The sequence below is a fragment of the Lactuca saligna genome, chromosome 8 (genome assembly GCF_052625555.1).
Source record: "Lactuca saligna cultivar CGN05327 chromosome 8, ASM5262555v1, whole genome shotgun sequence".
Taxonomy (NCBI): domain Eukaryota; kingdom Viridiplantae; phylum Streptophyta; class Magnoliopsida; order Asterales; family Asteraceae; genus Lactuca; species Lactuca saligna.
Genome location: NC_136424.1, coordinates 32,453,805 through 32,471,389, shown reverse-complemented (window position 1 = coordinate 32,471,389; position 17,585 = coordinate 32,453,805). Strand labels below are relative to the sequence as shown.

Here is a 17,585-nt window from a genome sequence, read left to right as displayed (position 1 = left end):
ATTTGGATCTCGACCATAGTCTAGAATCAAAGTTACTTGTTCCATATCAAGGGTAAAGACCATTTTACCATTTTCTTACTTGTCCCAAAACCAAGGCCCAACCTATTTGCTATAAAGGCCCAAAGTCCTAAATGGCATCCCAAGGCCCAATATGGCTCAACTTTCTAATTAGGCCCTAAAACCATCATGGACCTAATTCCAAGAAAGCCTATAGTCTATCCATGACCCAACAAGGCCTAAACCCTAAAAGCCTAAAATATAGCCCAAACCCGAGGAAGTCAACCCAAAAGTCAAACAACAGAGTACGTTGAGTGCATGGGCGTACTTTGACTTATGCTTGGCATACTCCTTCTGGGGACAATACGTTTAACGTACGAGCTGAGTACGCCTTGTGTACGCCGCGGACAACTAACTCAACTCATTAAGCACTTATTCAGTTAAGCCAAGATGCTAAACTCTCAAATCTGATTCTAGAATGTTACTTAACACGTAAAGTTGGCAAATTTACACCTATGCACGACTTAATAAGACCCAAAACTCAAAAGGAACCATAAAAAAGAACCTAACTCATGTATGGACCAAAATGACTCATAAAGGTTGCATTTTTATGGATAAGGTGCTAAGATTTAACCTCCATGGCTTCTGAAGAGACCATGAAATGTAATAATAGCACCCTGAGTTAAATCTAGCACAAAGAACCATCAAGATGAGAGCTTTTTACCTCAAATGGCTTGCTAAGATGAAGATGATCCTGGATCTACAAGCTCAAGCCACTCCCAAGCAACCTCCAAGTGTTTTACCTCTTCTACTTCACCAAAACACCACCAAAAATCACTTTCAAGCTCAAAACTCACAAATGACACTTAGGGTTTCGATATTAGGGTATAAAGTGATGGAGGGTAATCAATAGAAGGTCCAAAGGTGATATAAGTTGCTTAAATAGGGCACAAACCCTAAAAATTAGGGTTTTCCCCAGCCTTGTGTATGTCGTGCGTACTCCCACGTACGCCCAACATACGTTGGTACATGCACGATCCATAAACGGCCCAGTACGCTAAGCGTACTCATATAGTACGCCCCACGTACTAGATAGGGACTAAAAAGATAGAAAATTTGCATTGAGGGGCTAAAAGGGAAACATACCAAATCTCGAATGTTACAGACTTAGACTAGATTGTTATTTTAATTGTATTTCCTTGTTGTTCTATTAGGTAATAGATTTTATTGTAAACTCGTGATTAACCCTTGGATGTAAAGTGTTTTAATATTTATAGAATTCCACACTTTGTAAGAAAAACTCTAATAATCCCTGGTTAATTAGATGTAGAAAATTCGGGTCATTACAATACTTGAAATTTAACATCATTTCTCAAACATATGTTAGTCATCGAATGATGTACCAAAATCTATAATCTAAAATTTGAATATACTCTCTACATAACATACCAACGTGTCACTAAAATTGACTAATACCCTCACATTTTCCTACCATAATATGTTGATGATTTTAGTTTCATCGGCCATTTAGTGTAATTGGAATTAATACGAGAACTGAATGAAGATTTAAATTATGATATAATACAAGTTAGGAGGTGTTGAGTGCACACTTATATATAAATGGAGTTTGATCCCAAAAAATGATGAAAGGAGGGGGTTAAGGAGGTCATGTATCATTACATGGTCAATGATCAAAGACCCTTATGGGGTTTAAAGGGAAGAACCTTTGGTGGTGGTCCTACTGAATGATCAGAGGGTGGGGTCGAAGGACAACAACCCAAAACTTCTTAGAGTGTTAGAGCTAGAATAAAATACATAAACATGATCATAATGAAGAAATGTAAAAGAACTAGACAAATTTAGGTCTTCCCGAGGACAACTTAAGCAACATGGTAGGCAAAGTTGTTTAACAACTAAGTTTCATGACAACCCACACCATCTCTTTAGCCAACTTTGACATGAAGCTTGAGATGTCTAGTAGTTATTTTTTACCAAAAAAAGTCAACTATATTTTAGAAATTTTACTGAACTTGTCAAAATTTCAAATATATGAGTATACATACTCATTTTTCGCTAGCTTGGTCCACTCTTATGAAATATAACATTCCATATGCTCTTTAGTAAAATACTTAAAATTTATGCCTAAAACTTGAAGTGTTACTCATAGATTATCCCACATTGCATTTCTCAACAAACCATAGATAGCCAAGAAATATCAATACCAAAAGTGACAAAGTGACAATATACGATCTATGAAATATCCAAATTTTATTTTACCAAATCCATATTTTTAACCCTATTCACTATCATTATGTTCTTAGATTAAACCATATTTCTTGATTTCAACGGTCCTATACATTTGCCCCACCTTTAGTCTTCAAATGCATTGTTTCTATGAATAACCTCTCCTAGGATTAGATTGTGAATTTCTTCGAATGTAAGCTAGTAGTTCCAAATGAACTGCTAATTTCTATAACAATATTAAACAAATTCTCTAACAATGAAGATGGTAACAACAAAGCCTAAACTTTATCATCAAATTTATTTTCAATATATACCACTTTAGATAGTGTTAAATTGAATTTGACTATAAGGCTAAGGGGTATGGTCACACCCAACCTACCGAAAAAGTGATGCCACCACATCGCTTTGTCAGTTCCACTACCAACCTACTACCAACCCAGCAACTCTTGGAAATGGTCAACACTCCACATCATTTTTTCTTTTTCTTTTTAATTTTTTTTACATTAGAATAATTTAAAAAATAGTTATTAAACAAAAACAAAAACATAGATATTAATCAAAAACATTTTACATTAAATTAAAAACCAGAAATTTAAAATCTACATTACTTAAAAAACATAATAATTTAAAACCTAAATTACTAAAAAAACATAGAAAATATTACTGGTCGTCCTCCTTGTCGTCATCCCCGTCGTCATCCCCGTCGTTGTCATTGTCACCGTGTTGCTGGAATTGCCTTTTCCATATATGCTCAGTCAAATCATAACGTAAATTGTGATGTGTTTCAATTTTTTGTATTTTCAAAAGTTGTGTGAAGTATGCAGGATTGCCGACTTGTATTACTGCAGGTGGGTTAAGAATATCTTTCGGATTATGCATACAAATAGCCCCACCATCTTCTTCAATTATCATGTTATGTAAAATAACACAAACAGTCAACACCTTCGTCAATTTCACCCTATCCCATGACAGTGCCATATATTTGATAATGTGCCACTTTTGTTTGAGGACCCCAAACGCCTGTTCCACATCCTTCCTTGCCGATTCTTGTGCTAACTTGAACAATTTTCGTTTTTCATCGGCCGAAAATGAGTATGACTTGACAAACGTAGAGTTCACTGGATATATCTCATCACCAAGGTAATATCCATAATTATATTGATGTTCATTCACAACGAACGACATGTTTGATGCTTTCCCTTGCAAAATATCATTAAATATCGGAGAGGCTCCAAGCACATTCGGGTCGTCGTTTAACCCCACCATACCAAAGAATGCATGCCAAATCCGTAGGTCATGTGAAGCAACGACCTTTAGTATAATAATTGGCACGCCATGATCACCTCGTGTTAATTGACCTCGCCATACATTGGGACAATTTGCTCACTCCTAATATGTACAATCAATTTCGCCAAACATTCCTAGTAAGCCATGTTTAGCTTCATGTACGACATACAACTGTTCGATATCATTTCTAGTTGGATGTTGCAAATATATGTCACCATAAAGCTCTATGACACACTCACAAAAAAGATAAGCACATTCTCGCCCAATCCTCTCAGACATTTTTAGATACTCATCTGGCGCATCTGCTGCTATGTCGTATGTCAATTGTCTAAGGGATGTTGTGTATTTTTGTAGTGTATTAAAACCACGTTTACCTCTTGCATCCCATCTCAATTGGAAAAACTCATAATTGTTTTCCAAATCTCTAGCAATACGTAAAAATAAATTTCTATTAATACGAAACCAATCTTCAAATTTTAATAGGTCATACAAACTATTAGGTGCAAAGTAATCACGTACCAAAAGCTCGTGTGCCGCCATATGGTCCCGAACTATTGAAATTCCATGCCTCTTCTCGATATTTGAACTTTCGCCTCTTTGTTGCACCATATTACGTGTCGCAGACAATGTGTGCAACACCAAGTCATCTTCATTAGAGCTACCATCATCATCTGATGAAGAAGAAGAAATCGAATCCACAAAATTATTCATATCTATGTTTGAAAGTGTGTTTGAAAGAGGGAATAGAAATATGCTTGTGATGTGAATGGAAATGTGTTTGTTTATATGTTGTGTATGTATTTATCTATGTGTGTTCAGTTTTGTTTGATTTTTTCTTTTAACTTGGTAACGGTCAAAAGAAAGGAAAAAGAACGATAAAAAATGTTGCACCAATCACATCTGCTGTCTTCGTCCGTAGCGAGCCCCACGCCACAAGCCACTTACGCACACCTGGGGCGGTGTTCACGTATAGGTGACCTTGCCACGTATACACTACGCATAGCCAAGCCCAATCCATACCGCAAAGCCTAAGGTTGTTACCAACATGTCTTCCTTATTTTTTTTTACTAATCAAAAAAATATCTTATTAACAATTAATGTTTTTTTTACATATCATAAAACATCATGACTAATCTAAACATTGTAATCTTGTAGACGGTATTGTACACAATATTATTTGGCAATGACAACTCCATCACACCAAGGACCTATTAATCCAAAACACCGGTCCTCTTGTTTCATCAATTTAGGGTTTGTTCGAACAAGGGTTTATGAAGCCTCTTCTAATAGAGATTGATCATCAAAATGTATCTTATAAAAGCCAAGTTTGTAGCCATTAAACATGTCGATCTTAACCTTCCCATGTTTAACCATAACCTTGATACCAATTTACATGTATTCGAATTAAAAAATCAAAGAAAGAAAAAGAAAGAAGGCAAAATATATACATAATTTATACGTAACTATGTTACGTTCATACAAACTATAAAAATTTATTGTTGACCATAAAGATTCCATATATAAAAACTATCTTGACAAATAGACCATGTCTAAGTCAATATAAATCACTAACGTAGTATAACCACTAATTTGATATTTATATTATTATTATACAAGACCAACCATTGATCACCGGCATAAACAACAAATCTATACAACTTAACTATACTTAACTAAGATGATTAACATGAAACATAAAGTAAACTCTTACATATTATAATGAAAACCAAATAAATAAAAACAATTTGATGCTAAAGTTGTAAAATATCAATTAAAATGAAAGGGTTATATTATCTAGAGTTAGGGTTAAAATATTATTCTAAAAGAAACCAATTAAACAACTTTGAGTAATTTACAAGTTTTCCTTTCTAAGAAGTATGTATGTATGTGTATATCTTTTAGTATGTATGTGTAGTTTTGAGACTGTTGTTAAAACTGGTACACAAAGATTAGGGTTTGTCCATTTTCAGTATATGTATTTACTATTTAAACGCAATTAATGGATTTTCAGAATCTTGTGTACTCAAATAATTAATAGCTTATTTTCAGCTAAATACTTTCAGTAATACGTAATTTGAACTAATAAAATCAACAGCACTAATATGTACCCTTTATTTATAAAATGTGATACCATACTCATGATTTTTTATATTGTTATGGATGTATGGTTATAAAATATAACTGCATATTTCTTTTTTAAACTTATAATATCATGTCTTATTCAGTATAGTATTATATTAATTCGTCTTATTTCTATATTATGTATACTAATTTTATTATTTTGGGGACGTTTGTTCCAAAGTCCAATCATACGTATTTAATTTATGTAAGTTTTTGTTAAAAAATAGTTGTAATTTAGGTTTTATTGAGGGAGTGATTTGCAATTTTTTGTAAATAGAGGAAAGAAGTAAATCTTATTATGATATCATATGATTATTCCCACTTCTTTTTAACTGTTTCTAATATTACACTCTACTCCTTTATATATTAAATAGATGCAGTACTTACCCTTCAGGTATAGAAAATGATTATTTTGGTGTTTCCTATATGGCTATATGCACTTTGCTCCCTTCATGTGAAAGATGCATTCTTTCCACAATTATAATTTTTTTTTGTAATTCTCCATCGTCATGAAAATATTATATTTTTCCAGTGTTCCTTACAAAACGTTGAGAACGCAATCAACATAATGCATATCCATTTGCATTATTTATGGCAAACAAAATGGAAATAATTCTAATAAAAAAAGGATAAAGAAACAAGATACTCAAACCCAAAGAGTCCATTGTCATTTAGTTTGTAATTTTGGTTTATTTATAATTTTTTGAAAATTAGTCATATTAATATGAAAAGTTATTATCGTAACATTTATGTTAGTCACACTCTTTATTTTATTAACCAATTCTAAAAAAGATGAAGAGTTTGGATATAAATCATGTTTGGATTGTTACATGAAAAATAAATTTTAAAAATTAGAAAAACGTTAAAAATATTATTTAAACATATTTTATTAATATAAAATAAATAGAAAACATTTATAGAGAAGTTGAAAGTGTATAAAATAAATATAATATGTGTATACTTTAGCATCCAAAACAAGACAATTTTGGGATTTTGATTTTATTCTAGTTTTTCACAAAAATCTGGAATTATGATTCTATTCTAAGTTTTCACCCAAAACTATTCTTTTTCGTCCCTAAAAACTATGTATGATGTCTGATTTTAGCAAAAAATACGACTGTTGAGGTTACTCAATTCCAAGGGAAACACTATTACTATTTCTTTATAAAAACATGAACACTATTCTCTCATATAATCAATATTTTGACTTTTTTTAGAAATATTTACAAATAAAATACTTTTTTTTTCATAAACATCAACTTAAATGTTATTTATATAATAGTCTTATCACACATATATAAAATTCATGTGGGTTCATTGATATTTATTGAAGTTGGGGGCCTTTGAAGGGAGAAATAATAGACTATGGTCATGGTACTAGAGGTTGAAGGTAAAACACCAAGGTTGATTTCGTAGACATAAATTATTAAATCAAGAAACTTAATAACCAATTATTTAATCCGTAGAACCTTGCATGTAATAGGCATCTTGCTCATATATTATGGTTAGTTTTTTATATCATATGATGTCAATTAAGTTAATTTATAATAAAGACCATAGTATTTTAATTCATTTGTTTATTAGTAGTATAGAATCAGTCTATTAATAATCTATTAATAATGTAGATATCCGAACACTAATTAATGACCTAAGCCTAGAAAAGTAAAATAAAATGATAATTATCAAGAGGGGATGAATAATATTGAGTATAGACATAATTCAATGAATACTTTGAAAGAAAAAGTAATCAAGTTGGTGGATTTTAAAGAGATGATGATAGAAATGATGTATAGTATACTAATAGTACTATCAAAAATAAATATTGAGGTCAAGTATACATTTCTAAACTTACGCAATAGTTAATGTAGGGGTTAAGGTGACGTTTTCAAATGCATACCAAAAATAAGTTAAAATAAATAAAAATACATTTTTTGAACGCTAATTTGACAAATCTTATAAAAATAAAAATAAAAAGTGGGAGAAAATGTATCTATATTTAAATTCTACACGTTAAATAGTAATCAAATACACCAACTCCAAATTGTACTGCCTTCGATATTTTAAAATTAAATGATCAACAATTATATAAATTAGTTATTTAATCATTTAAAATTTATACATTAAAATGTAAGTTTCTAGCATAAAAATCACATATAATAAATGTATGAAGCATTGTGTGTTACACAAATTTATGCAATGTATTTCATATATAATATAAAAAAAACATTTATTAATATTGAGTGATAGTACAAGACGCAACAATAATGGTTTTTCGTTGTCGTCAGAACTATTAAGACACTAAAACATTATTTTAATTGTATTTTTAAATAGTTCATAATATTCATATAGCATCTCTTACTTTAAACTAAATAAATCTTAGATTTTTCATAATTTTTAAACTAAGTAGACTTATTAATTTTTAAGGTACAAATATGTACCATGGTTCTAATTAAGGGGATCAAAAGTGAAATTTCCAGATACAACTAAAAGTAAAAGTAGGGGGTGAAAGTGAAATTTCTATATACTGCAATACATGGTGATGTATTTTAAAGTGCTTCTCAACCCCTGAGTTTTTAAGTGACACCTAACGCAGCCTTCCCCCTCCGGATATATAAAATTTTATCTCTCCGCCACCCACCACCACCACCACATCGGCCACCACCATCACCACCACCACCACGTCCACTCATCACAACCGCCATATGACACATCTGACGAGAATCTGAATTTACAGACAAGCATAAAGTGTGGATCTCTAATTGCTACAGGAACTGAAAAGACAAAATTCTTCAATCGAGCTTCATCAATCGACTTCTATCTGTTTATTGTTTTCGTTTCTCACTTTCATTTTCTCTCTCCGAGAACTACATTGCTACTGGTAAGTCTATTATCATCGATGTTTGCGATCTCTGTTTAGTTCTCAAGTTATTAATCGGTTTTCGCTTTGCGCTTTTCTCGAGACTAAATGTTTTCCTATCCGTCCTTGATCTAATCGAGTTCTAGATTGATAAGGTTATTTGCGTTGATACTTTTTTTTTTTTTTTTTTTAAAAGTTTAATTCCGAATTTGTTTCTTTTTATCTACTTTCAATCTAGTATACTGTTTATCGGCGATTCGGTGTTACTTCAACTTTACTGATCTTCAATTAGATATGAATTTTGACTATTTCTGATAAGAGTAACAATCTGAAACCATTTTACATTACATTGTTAGGTCATCTTTGTTACTAAAAAATTCTCACTGAAAATTGATTCCTTATTGGCTTTTTTCATTTTTTCTTTTTCAATTAGCCTATGAATTGACAGATTACGTATATGAACTGGAGGAATCTGTAACCAACCGGTGTACTCTTCATCATGGAGTATTTTAATTAATTAGTAATTTAGTGTGGTTAGCTTTGATTTTTTCCTAAATGATGTCGGTGTTTGTTTTTTTTTGGTTTTTCTTTTATATTTTTATTCACCGAGATAATTCTCCAGATTTGGTGATGCATGCTATTCTTGTTGATTGGGATTCCTTTCATTTTAGTCTATCCTTCTTCAACTTTAGATTGTCACTTTTCATCTTCGCCTGCCTTTTTCTTTTTCCTTTTCTTCTCCTGAATGTCAATTCTGAACATTTGTTTTCTAGGGCTGTTGGTGTTGGGTCTCAATCTGCATTCTCTTTCCCTACCCCTCCCTCATCGCAAATTAATATTATTTAAAATGAAAATTCGATTACCTTTTAACTGTTACCATGGTTTCTGAATGCCCTGCATGAGCAGAAAAGTACAGTGAGGAATCAATATCATCTTCCTGGTTCTTGTGCAGGGTCAGAAACCAGAAACCCAGAAACTCTTTTACTTTTTTTTTTCTTTTCTTCCTCCAGGTTTGTTTTCAATATTCTTTGTTACATTAAAGACAATTTGATTATTTCTTTATAAGAAACATGTTACATAAGTCTTACTCTGCAAGCAAACTTATGGTTGAATAATCAAGAAGCATTTAACTTCATATTTATCTTGGATTCATCTTTTATATTATTGTTACTTGATTTTCTTTATTCTTTTGTACACATGTAACAGTAGACCATGGATCGCCGGAGTTGGCCATGGAAGAAAAAGTCATCTGATAAAGCAGTTGTTGTATCAGAATCTGCTGGTGTCCCTTCTTCAGCTGCCTCACAAAGTGACAAGGTTTCTACATTCACTAACATTTTAATAATTCTTTATAAAATCTTTAAAATCTCTTTATTTACATTATCCTCATCACATTTCAGGTGAAACAAGATAGCTACAAAAAGCCAAACTATGTCCAGATTTCTGTGGAGTCATATTCCCATTTAACTGGATTGGAGGATCAAGTCAAATCATATGAAGATCAAATGAAATCATATGAAGATCAAGTGAAATCATACGATGAACAAGTGAAACGATACGAAGATCAACAACTAGTATATGAAGATCAAATTAAAAATTTAGAAGATGAAGTCAAGGAATTGAATGAGCAGCTTTCTGAAGCCCATTCAGAAATGACAACAAAGGAGAATCTTGTCAAACAACATGCAAAAGTTGCTGAAGAAGCTGTTTGTGGTATGTTCATGTTTTCATTCTATCACATTATGGCATAAAACTTATTCATTCTACAACAAAGAAAATCTTACTATTATGGGTAAAGAAAATCTTGTTATCTTGCTTGCTATCATCTGTTAAAAAAATGTAACTTTCTTACTATTATGGGTAATAAAAATAGTTATTTTTTCTAAAAAGCAAAATTTTTATAGGTTGGGAAAAAGCAGAAGCAGAAGCAGCAACCCTAAAAAACCATTTAGAATCAGTAACTTTACTAAAACTTACTGCTGAAGATCGAGCCTCACATTTAGATGGAGCTTTAAAGGAATGCATGAGGCAAATAAGAAACCTGAAAGAAGAACACGAACAAATCATCCACGATGTTGTTCTTGCAAAAACAAAACAATGGGACAAATTAAAACTCGAATTCGATACAAAAATCTCGAATCTTGATCAAGAACTGATGCGATCAGCTGCTGACAATGCTGCAATTTCAAGATCTTTACAAGAACGCTCAAACATGTTGATCAAAATGAGTGAAGAAAAATCCGAAAAGGAAGCAGAAATCGAAAGGTTAAAATCCGATATCGAATCATGTGAAAGAGAAATCAATTCTTTGAAATACGAATTACATATTGTTGCTAAAGAGTTGGAGATTCGAAATGAGGAAAAAAACATGAGTGTTAGGTCTGCTGACGTGGCAAATAAACAGCATTTAGAAGGTGTGAGAAAGATAGCTAAATTAGAAGCCGAGTGTCAACGTCTACGTGGACTTGTGAGAAAGAAATTACCGGGTCCCGCTGCTTTAGCTCAAATGAAACTTGAAGTTGATAGTTTAGGGAGAGATTATGGTGAGTCACGAGTCAAACGGTCTCCGGTCAAACCCCCGAGCCCACATAGTCCACACAGTCAACATAGTCAACATAGTCAAAGCTTTTCTTCTTTGCCCGATTTTACCCTTGACAGTTTACAAAATTACAAAAAAGAAAACGAAATGTTAACAGAGAGAATACTAGGAATGGAAGAGGAAACAAAGATGTTGAAAGAAGCTTTAGCTAAACGTAACACTGAGCTACAAGCTTCTAGAAACATTTGTGCTAAAACAGTTAGTAAGCTTCAGAGTCTTGAAAGTCAAGTCAAAGGGTATTCTGGTCAAATTCAAAACGCAAGTAACGCCCCTAGTGTGGCTTCCTTTTCTGAAGAGGGTAATGATGATGAAGTTAGTGTCACAGGTTCTTGGGCTACAGCTTTGATTTCTGAGTTGACTCATAATAAAAAAGATAATAATAATAATAATAATAATAAGATTCCTGAAAGTCCTCAAAGATCTGAAAATGCAAACAATTTGGAGCTCATGGATGATTTCTTGGAGATGGAAAAGCTAGCTACCGACTCAGTGAGTAAAGAAACACCAGAGACCGAAGAATTAAATCCAAAGGGTATAAACGTAATTTCACACGATGATCAAGAATTGGGTGATGCGATTTCTGGGATTTACAATTTTGTAATGACTGTTGAAAAGGAAGCAAAATCTGTGGTGGGAGTTGAAGAGAATGGGTTTGTGCAGAAGGTCGAGGGGTTTTCGGTCATTTACAAAGAGATTGAGGACAAAAAAGTAAAATTGCAAGATTTTGTTGTTTCTCTTTCTGGTGTTCTTGGTAAAGCTGGTGAGCTTCGTTTTACTTTTGTGAATGATGCTGAAACAGGTAGTCCAGATTGCATTGACAAAATCGCTTTACCTGAAAATAAAGTTGACTATTCAAATTCAACTCAGTTTTCAGATTCCACTTCTGACCCTGACATACCCCATGAAAATGAGAACTCTGTACCTACCTCTGAAACAACCGTATCCCCATGGAAATGTTCATTTGAGGAGTTTGAAGAGTTGAAGTTGGAAAAAGAGAAGATTTTTATGGATCTTGAAAAATGTAATGAGAATCTTGAAAATACAAAGCTACAGTTGAGTGAAACTGAGTTGAGTTTGAGTGAAGTGAAATCTCAGTTGACCAATGCTCAAAAGTCAAACGGGTTGTTTGAGACTCAGCTTAAGTGTATGGCTGAATCTTATAATTCGCTTGAAGTTCGTGCAAATGAGTTGCAAAATCGGGTGAATGTTCTAGAAGAAAAGATTACAGTGTTGGATAATCAGCTAGAAGAAGAGAAGAAGAATCATAAGGAGACTGAGGAAAAGTGCAAAGATCTTCTAGAACAATTGCAAAGGTAAATAAATATATTTTCTAAATTCTAATTTATATATTTATTTTTAAATCTTGATACTAACATTTAATTTATGTTTTAGGATTGAAACCGAAAACACCCCACCTCCAGTTGCTGAGACGGATGGTAAAAGTAACCAGGTAAAATCTGTAATCTTTGTTTTGGTCCAAGGGCAAAATGGTCATTTAAAAATTATAAATATAATAAGCCAGTGACTAAAGTTGAAACAAAGCGAAACAATAAGGATGAGTTATGTAACAAAATCTGAAATTGGACTGACCTGCAAGTTTCAGTTTCACTATACCACTGTTTGTGTAGTCAAGTAGAGTAATTTACCAAACTGGTCCCTGTGCTTTCTGATTTTTACTGTGTTTAGTCTAAAGTTGAAAACTTTTTCATTTCTGGTCCTTGTTTTAAAGTTTTGTATCGATTTTGGTTCCTGGAAACTTTGAAGGAGCAAAATCAATTCATAACCTTGAAATAAAGGATCAAATTTGATATGAAACCTTGAAATTAGGGACTAAAATTGATATGAAACCTTAAAGTAAGGACCAAAAGTGAAAAAGGTTTCAGCTTTGAACTAAACATGATAGAAACCACAAAGTACAGGGACCTTTTTTTTCAAAAGAGAATCTTTTCCAAATGTGGTCCTTATTTTAAGGTTTCATAAAGATTTTGGTCCCCAGAACCTTGAAAAATGACCAAAATCAAACCCTTTTTTCACTTTTGGTCCTTATTTCAAGGTACATTATCGATTTACTCCCTGAAACTTTGAAATAAGTACCAAATCCGATATAAAATGTCAAAACAAGGACTAAACCAAAATCGATACAAAATTACAAAACCTCAAAATAAACACCAAAACTGAAAAAGCTTTCAATATCGGATCAAACACGTTAATAACCAGAAAGTACAAGGACCATTTCCGTAACTTCCTCTAAAAAAAAACTATTTTCAGGAGAGAGAATTAGCAGCAGCTGCAGAGAAATTAGCAGAGTGTCAAGAAACAATATTCCTCCTAGGAAAACAATTAAAAGGCATGCGACCTCCAACAACCGAATTCATGGGGTCTCCAATAAGAGAGACAAGTCAAAAAAGTCAAACATTCACAGAAGAAGATGAAGAAGAAGAAGAAGAAGAAGAAGAAGTAACAACAACTAGCAATGGAATGAACAATAATAATAATAATAATAATAATTTAGTTCATCATATTGGAAATGAGTCTCCATCTCCAGCTCATTTAGACCCTTGGGATTCTGAAGGAAACAATCTTTTAAAATCACCAATAAATTCAAGAACCTCAAAACATCGCCCAACTAAATCCGGATCATCTTCTTCATCATCATCAAATCCCACACCTGAAAAGAACAACAATGGACGTGGATTCAGCAGGTTCTTTTCCACAAAAGCAAAGTGAAAAACTTGTGTAGATACTACTACTACTACTACTATGGAGATTTTGGGATTGTTGCGAGGTAAATTTCTTTTTTTTTTTTTTTTTTTTTTTTTTTTTTTTTTTTTTTGTATGTGGGTCTTCCATTTCTCTTTTGATGAAAGTAGTGTATGGATTGTTATATTGTTATTTTTTGTTGGTTTGTTTTCAGTGGAGATGATGATGACATAAGTTTTTGATGAAATATGTTTTTAACTTTTGAAGAAACAACTGTTGTTGTTTTAAGTTAAAACGAAACAGAGTGGTTGGATTTGCATGGTTTTAAATTGGTTTGGTTTGTTGGTTTTGGATTGTGGTAATTGTACAAGTTTGTAAAGGGAAAAACGTAGGCTTATAAGGTTCAGATGATTGTATTTGCTTGTTTGCAACTTTAATGTGTTGTACTATCTTATTATTTATTAAATTTATGGATTAATATCTCAAAACATATTTTCATATCTCTATATTTTTTTTGGTAGCTCCTACGTGTTGTAAATAAGGAGTTTTTGATGAAATCATAGGGCACTTACCTATATTTATCAAAATTTGAAATATTTTATAATTATGTTACATTACAAAAGTTAAATCAATTATAAGATTTTATTCAAAGTCATGGTAGTTTGATAAGAAAAAAATTAACCAGGATACTGATTTAAAAAGATAATATATTATTCGATCTATATACATTTGGTCATTAAGTTTTTTTTTCATTCATATTTATCCCTTTTAACTTGTTAAACTGTACACGTTCGGTCATTTCAGCTTTAATATTTTTTTTGTTGCAAAATAAATCATTTTAGTTTTTTGTACCCATTTGGTTTTTATGAATGATTTCTTTAGGTTTTTCTTACGACATCTTACATGGGACGGTCATTAATGAGATGTTTGGGTTTTTGATGCTTATGTTCATGACGATCTCGATTACTTGGTTGCTTAGGTCATGTATTCTGAAAGTCATAACTGCATATGATCTTGGATTTTAATGATTTTTTTAATCATACATTCGTATTTTAGTCTACTACAACTTTCGTTTAGATCACTTCCGTTAAGAATATATTTTTATTTATGATCTTATATTTATACGTTTTTTATGAATGCATGTATGGATGTTTTTTTTAATAAAATAATAAGTAAAAATATATTATATTTTAGTGGGAGTAGTCTTAACGAAAGTTGTAGTAGACTTAAAAACCGAGCATGTGCATATAAAGATCGTTAGATCTGATATCGGATGGAGAAGTTACGACGTTCAGAACAGAAGACCTAAGCCAAACTACAAGACCTACGTAACCAAACAGTCGTGATCGCGATGGACATAAGCATTAGCAGTCTCAAACACATCATCAACGATTGTCTCGCGTAAAATGTCGGTAGAAAAACCTAAATAAATCATTCATAAGTACTGAATGAGTACAAAAACAAAAATGACTTATTTTGAAATAAAAAAATATTAAGAACTAAATGTGTATAAAAATATCAAATACTAAATATGTACAAAAATATTAAAGATTAAATGTGTACAAAATGAGAAATATACCGATTAATCTGGAGTAACCAATCATAAAGATTGAATGTGTACGGTTTAACAAGTTGAAAGGTTAAATGTGAACCGAAAGAAAAAACCTCACTTACCAAATATATATAAATTAAAAAATATATTAACCTTTTAATATCCCACCAAATAACCGAATTATATTATACACATGTGACTATAGTCAACAGTACCACCCATGTGAAGAATGTTTCACTTTTAATAGTGTTTTTCCTTAGTGGCTAAACTTATGAAAGAACATTTTTAATTTATTCATGGTAGAAAGCAAAAAAATAATAGACGTTTAATGATAAAATATGGATTTATTTTGTAAGAGATAATTCAGTTAATATACAAAATATAAAATAAAGCTATTTGAACTTTTGGATTTGATTTTTTTTTTTTTTTTTTTTTTTTTTTTTTTTTTTTTTGTTGAAAATTAAAACTTTAAGCTAGTATTATCAATGAGGTTTTTTTCTTTAATTCAATTTTCTTTATTAAAAACTAAAAGCTAAAAGATCCCAAAAACTAACTACCGAACAATTAGAATGGTTTTTCCATTTAAAAATAAATGCTAATCAAAGTAGAAGTCTTCTACTTAATAAGTTGATTAATCCACATAAGATACATCACATATGCAACTATCGCACAATGAAACACATTTCATCTTCTTTATAAAACTAACTTATAAACTATTTTTTAGTTTAACAAATACGACAATTAACAAAAAATAAAAACCATCTAAGTAATAAATTGGTGCAATATATATATATATATATATATATATATATATATATATATATATATATATATATATATATATAATAACATTTGATAATTAAAAAATAATTCAAATAATAGTTATTACAAGATCCAAAACCATTAATCATTTAATCCGAACTAATCTATAAAATCAATTCCTGATAACCCACTTGACATTTAAATATTGAAGGATTATCCATTCGACTTTCTAAAAGGCTTCGCGTCCCCTTCTTGTCCAGAAACATGGGTCTGGTCCAAATTAACGCCGGCTGAGGAGGAAACGGGTCTGGTGATCGAGTCTTCAATTCAAGGCCCATATAATATCAAAATTCTCTCATTCCCTTCCTTATAAGTTATAGCCAACCAAGTGGCATTTCTGATTTATGAATATGGTTTTTTCTCAACTATTTACAGAAAATATTTTATCATCAAACTACATGCCACCTACAAATTATATGTGGTTGTTTCTAAAACAAATATGCATTTTTCTAGTCCATAGAACACCAAGAGACAAAACCAATCTTAATTATAATTATAAAAAAACAAATCACAAGTTTTGGTCTCTTTGTCGAGGGGAGCAAAAACACAACCATCCTTACCACTTAAGTATCGGCCTAATAGTTTCATGAGCAAACAAGAGACAAAACGTTGTCAATAATAATTATATGCTTTGAAATTACGTACTTAATAAGATCAAATTGGAGTTGGTGGCCCAACAAAGTTTTTGTAACACATCAATTATGTATTTGAACCACTAGTCTTGGTCTCTTTGTCGATGAGAGCATAGACACAACCATCCTTGTCACTTTAAATTATTCTTAGATACTAATTTATTCGTTTCTTACGATTAAACCGTAAAATGATTTAATTTTGCAGCATTTTTTTAGTTGTTTATGGCTTCTCGAAAGGATCATAAAGTTATAAAGGGTCCACAATTCCACATGTGATCAAAGGAATGCTAGAGTGATGGGCATAATGAGGAGACAACTTATAGTCCAAGAAAACCTATGTGTTCATGTGATCTTATTATAATTATGATGATAAATAGAAGCAAATAAGACCAACTAGAATATATATAAATATATATATATATATATATATATATATATATATATATATATATATATATATATATATATATATATATATATATATATATATATATTTGCAATTTAGTCCTAAATACCGGTAAACGTAATCAAAATGGGATATTTAATGGGTTAACCGGTATCTAACTGATGTGGTAGCTTACGTGGAATTCATCATGTTAAATAACATCCTACGTGCCATTTAAGAGGGCTAAATCAATGAATCGAGCTCTTCTTCTTCATTCGATTGTCAAAGGAGCGAACAATTAGGGCAAATTGGAAACAGGAAATCGATGTCGAGTTCGTCAAGCACCAACATCAGAATGTGCTATTGTGGAGATATGGATGGAATGTGGA

The 17,585-nt window shown here is 31.5% G+C and overlaps 3 protein-coding genes across 4 annotated transcripts; 1 reads left to right on the top strand and 2 right to left on the bottom strand.

Moving 5' to 3' along the window:
* Window positions 1–2,901: 2,901 nt before the first annotated feature.
* On the bottom strand, window positions 2,902–3,507 carry LOC145009533 (uncharacterized). The gene has a single exon (XM_078968214.1). The coding sequence runs from the start codon at window positions 3,505–3,507 to the stop codon at window positions 2,902–2,904; it is 606 nt and encodes a 201-aa protein (XP_078824340.1).
* Window positions 3,508–3,630: 123 nt separating this feature from the next.
* Window positions 3,631–4,239, bottom strand: LOC145009532 (uncharacterized). Its single transcript, XM_078968213.1, has one exon. It carries the CDS (start codon window positions 4,237–4,239, stop codon window positions 3,631–3,633), a length of 609 nt encoding a protein of 202 aa, XP_078824339.1.
* Window positions 4,240–8,202: 3,963 nt separating this feature from the next.
* On the top strand, window positions 8,203–14,293 carry LOC145008040 (filament-like plant protein 4). Of its 2 annotated transcripts, none has more exons than XM_078966653.1 (7): window positions 8,203–8,527; window positions 9,716–9,823; window positions 9,907–10,219; window positions 10,411–12,418; window positions 12,498–12,555; window positions 13,374–13,890; window positions 14,020–14,293. In XM_078966653.1, exons 2-6 carry the CDS (start codon window positions 9,719–9,721, stop codon window positions 13,830–13,832), a joined length of 2,943 nt encoding a protein of 980 aa, XP_078822779.1. In that variant the 5' UTR covers window positions 8,203–8,527; window positions 9,716–9,718; the 3' UTR covers window positions 13,833–13,890; window positions 14,020–14,293. The 2 variants fall into 2 exon arrangements, with proteins under 2 accessions (XP_078822779.1, XP_078822778.1); XM_078966652.1 differs by having other exon boundaries at window positions 9,713–9,823.
* The last annotated feature ends 3,292 nt before the right edge of the window (window positions 14,294–17,585 follow it).

What these genes read in the sequence shown, in the direction of transcription:
- LOC145009533 (XM_078968214.1), bottom strand. Translation starts at nt 3,507, where the DNA reads ATGGTGGGGTTAAACGACGACCCGAATGTGCTTGGAGCCTCTCCGATA.
- LOC145009532 (XM_078968213.1), bottom strand. Translation starts at nt 4,239, where the DNA reads ATGAATAATTTTGTGGATTCGATTTCTTCTTCTTCATCAGATGATGAT.
- LOC145008040 (XM_078966653.1), top strand. Translation starts at nt 9,719, where the DNA reads ATGGATCGCCGGAGTTGGCCATGGAAGAAAAAGTCATCTGATAAAGCA. An exon ending in CTGCCTCACAAAGTGACAAG is followed by an intron (nt 9,824 to 9,906) that starts GTTTCTACATTC and finishes ATCACATTTCAG; the next exon opens with GTGAAACAAGATAGCTACAA. An exon ending in CGGATGGTAAAAGTAACCAG is followed by an intron (nt 12,556 to 13,373) that starts GTAAAATCTGTA and finishes AACTATTTTCAG; the next exon opens with GAGAGAGAATTAGCAGCAGC.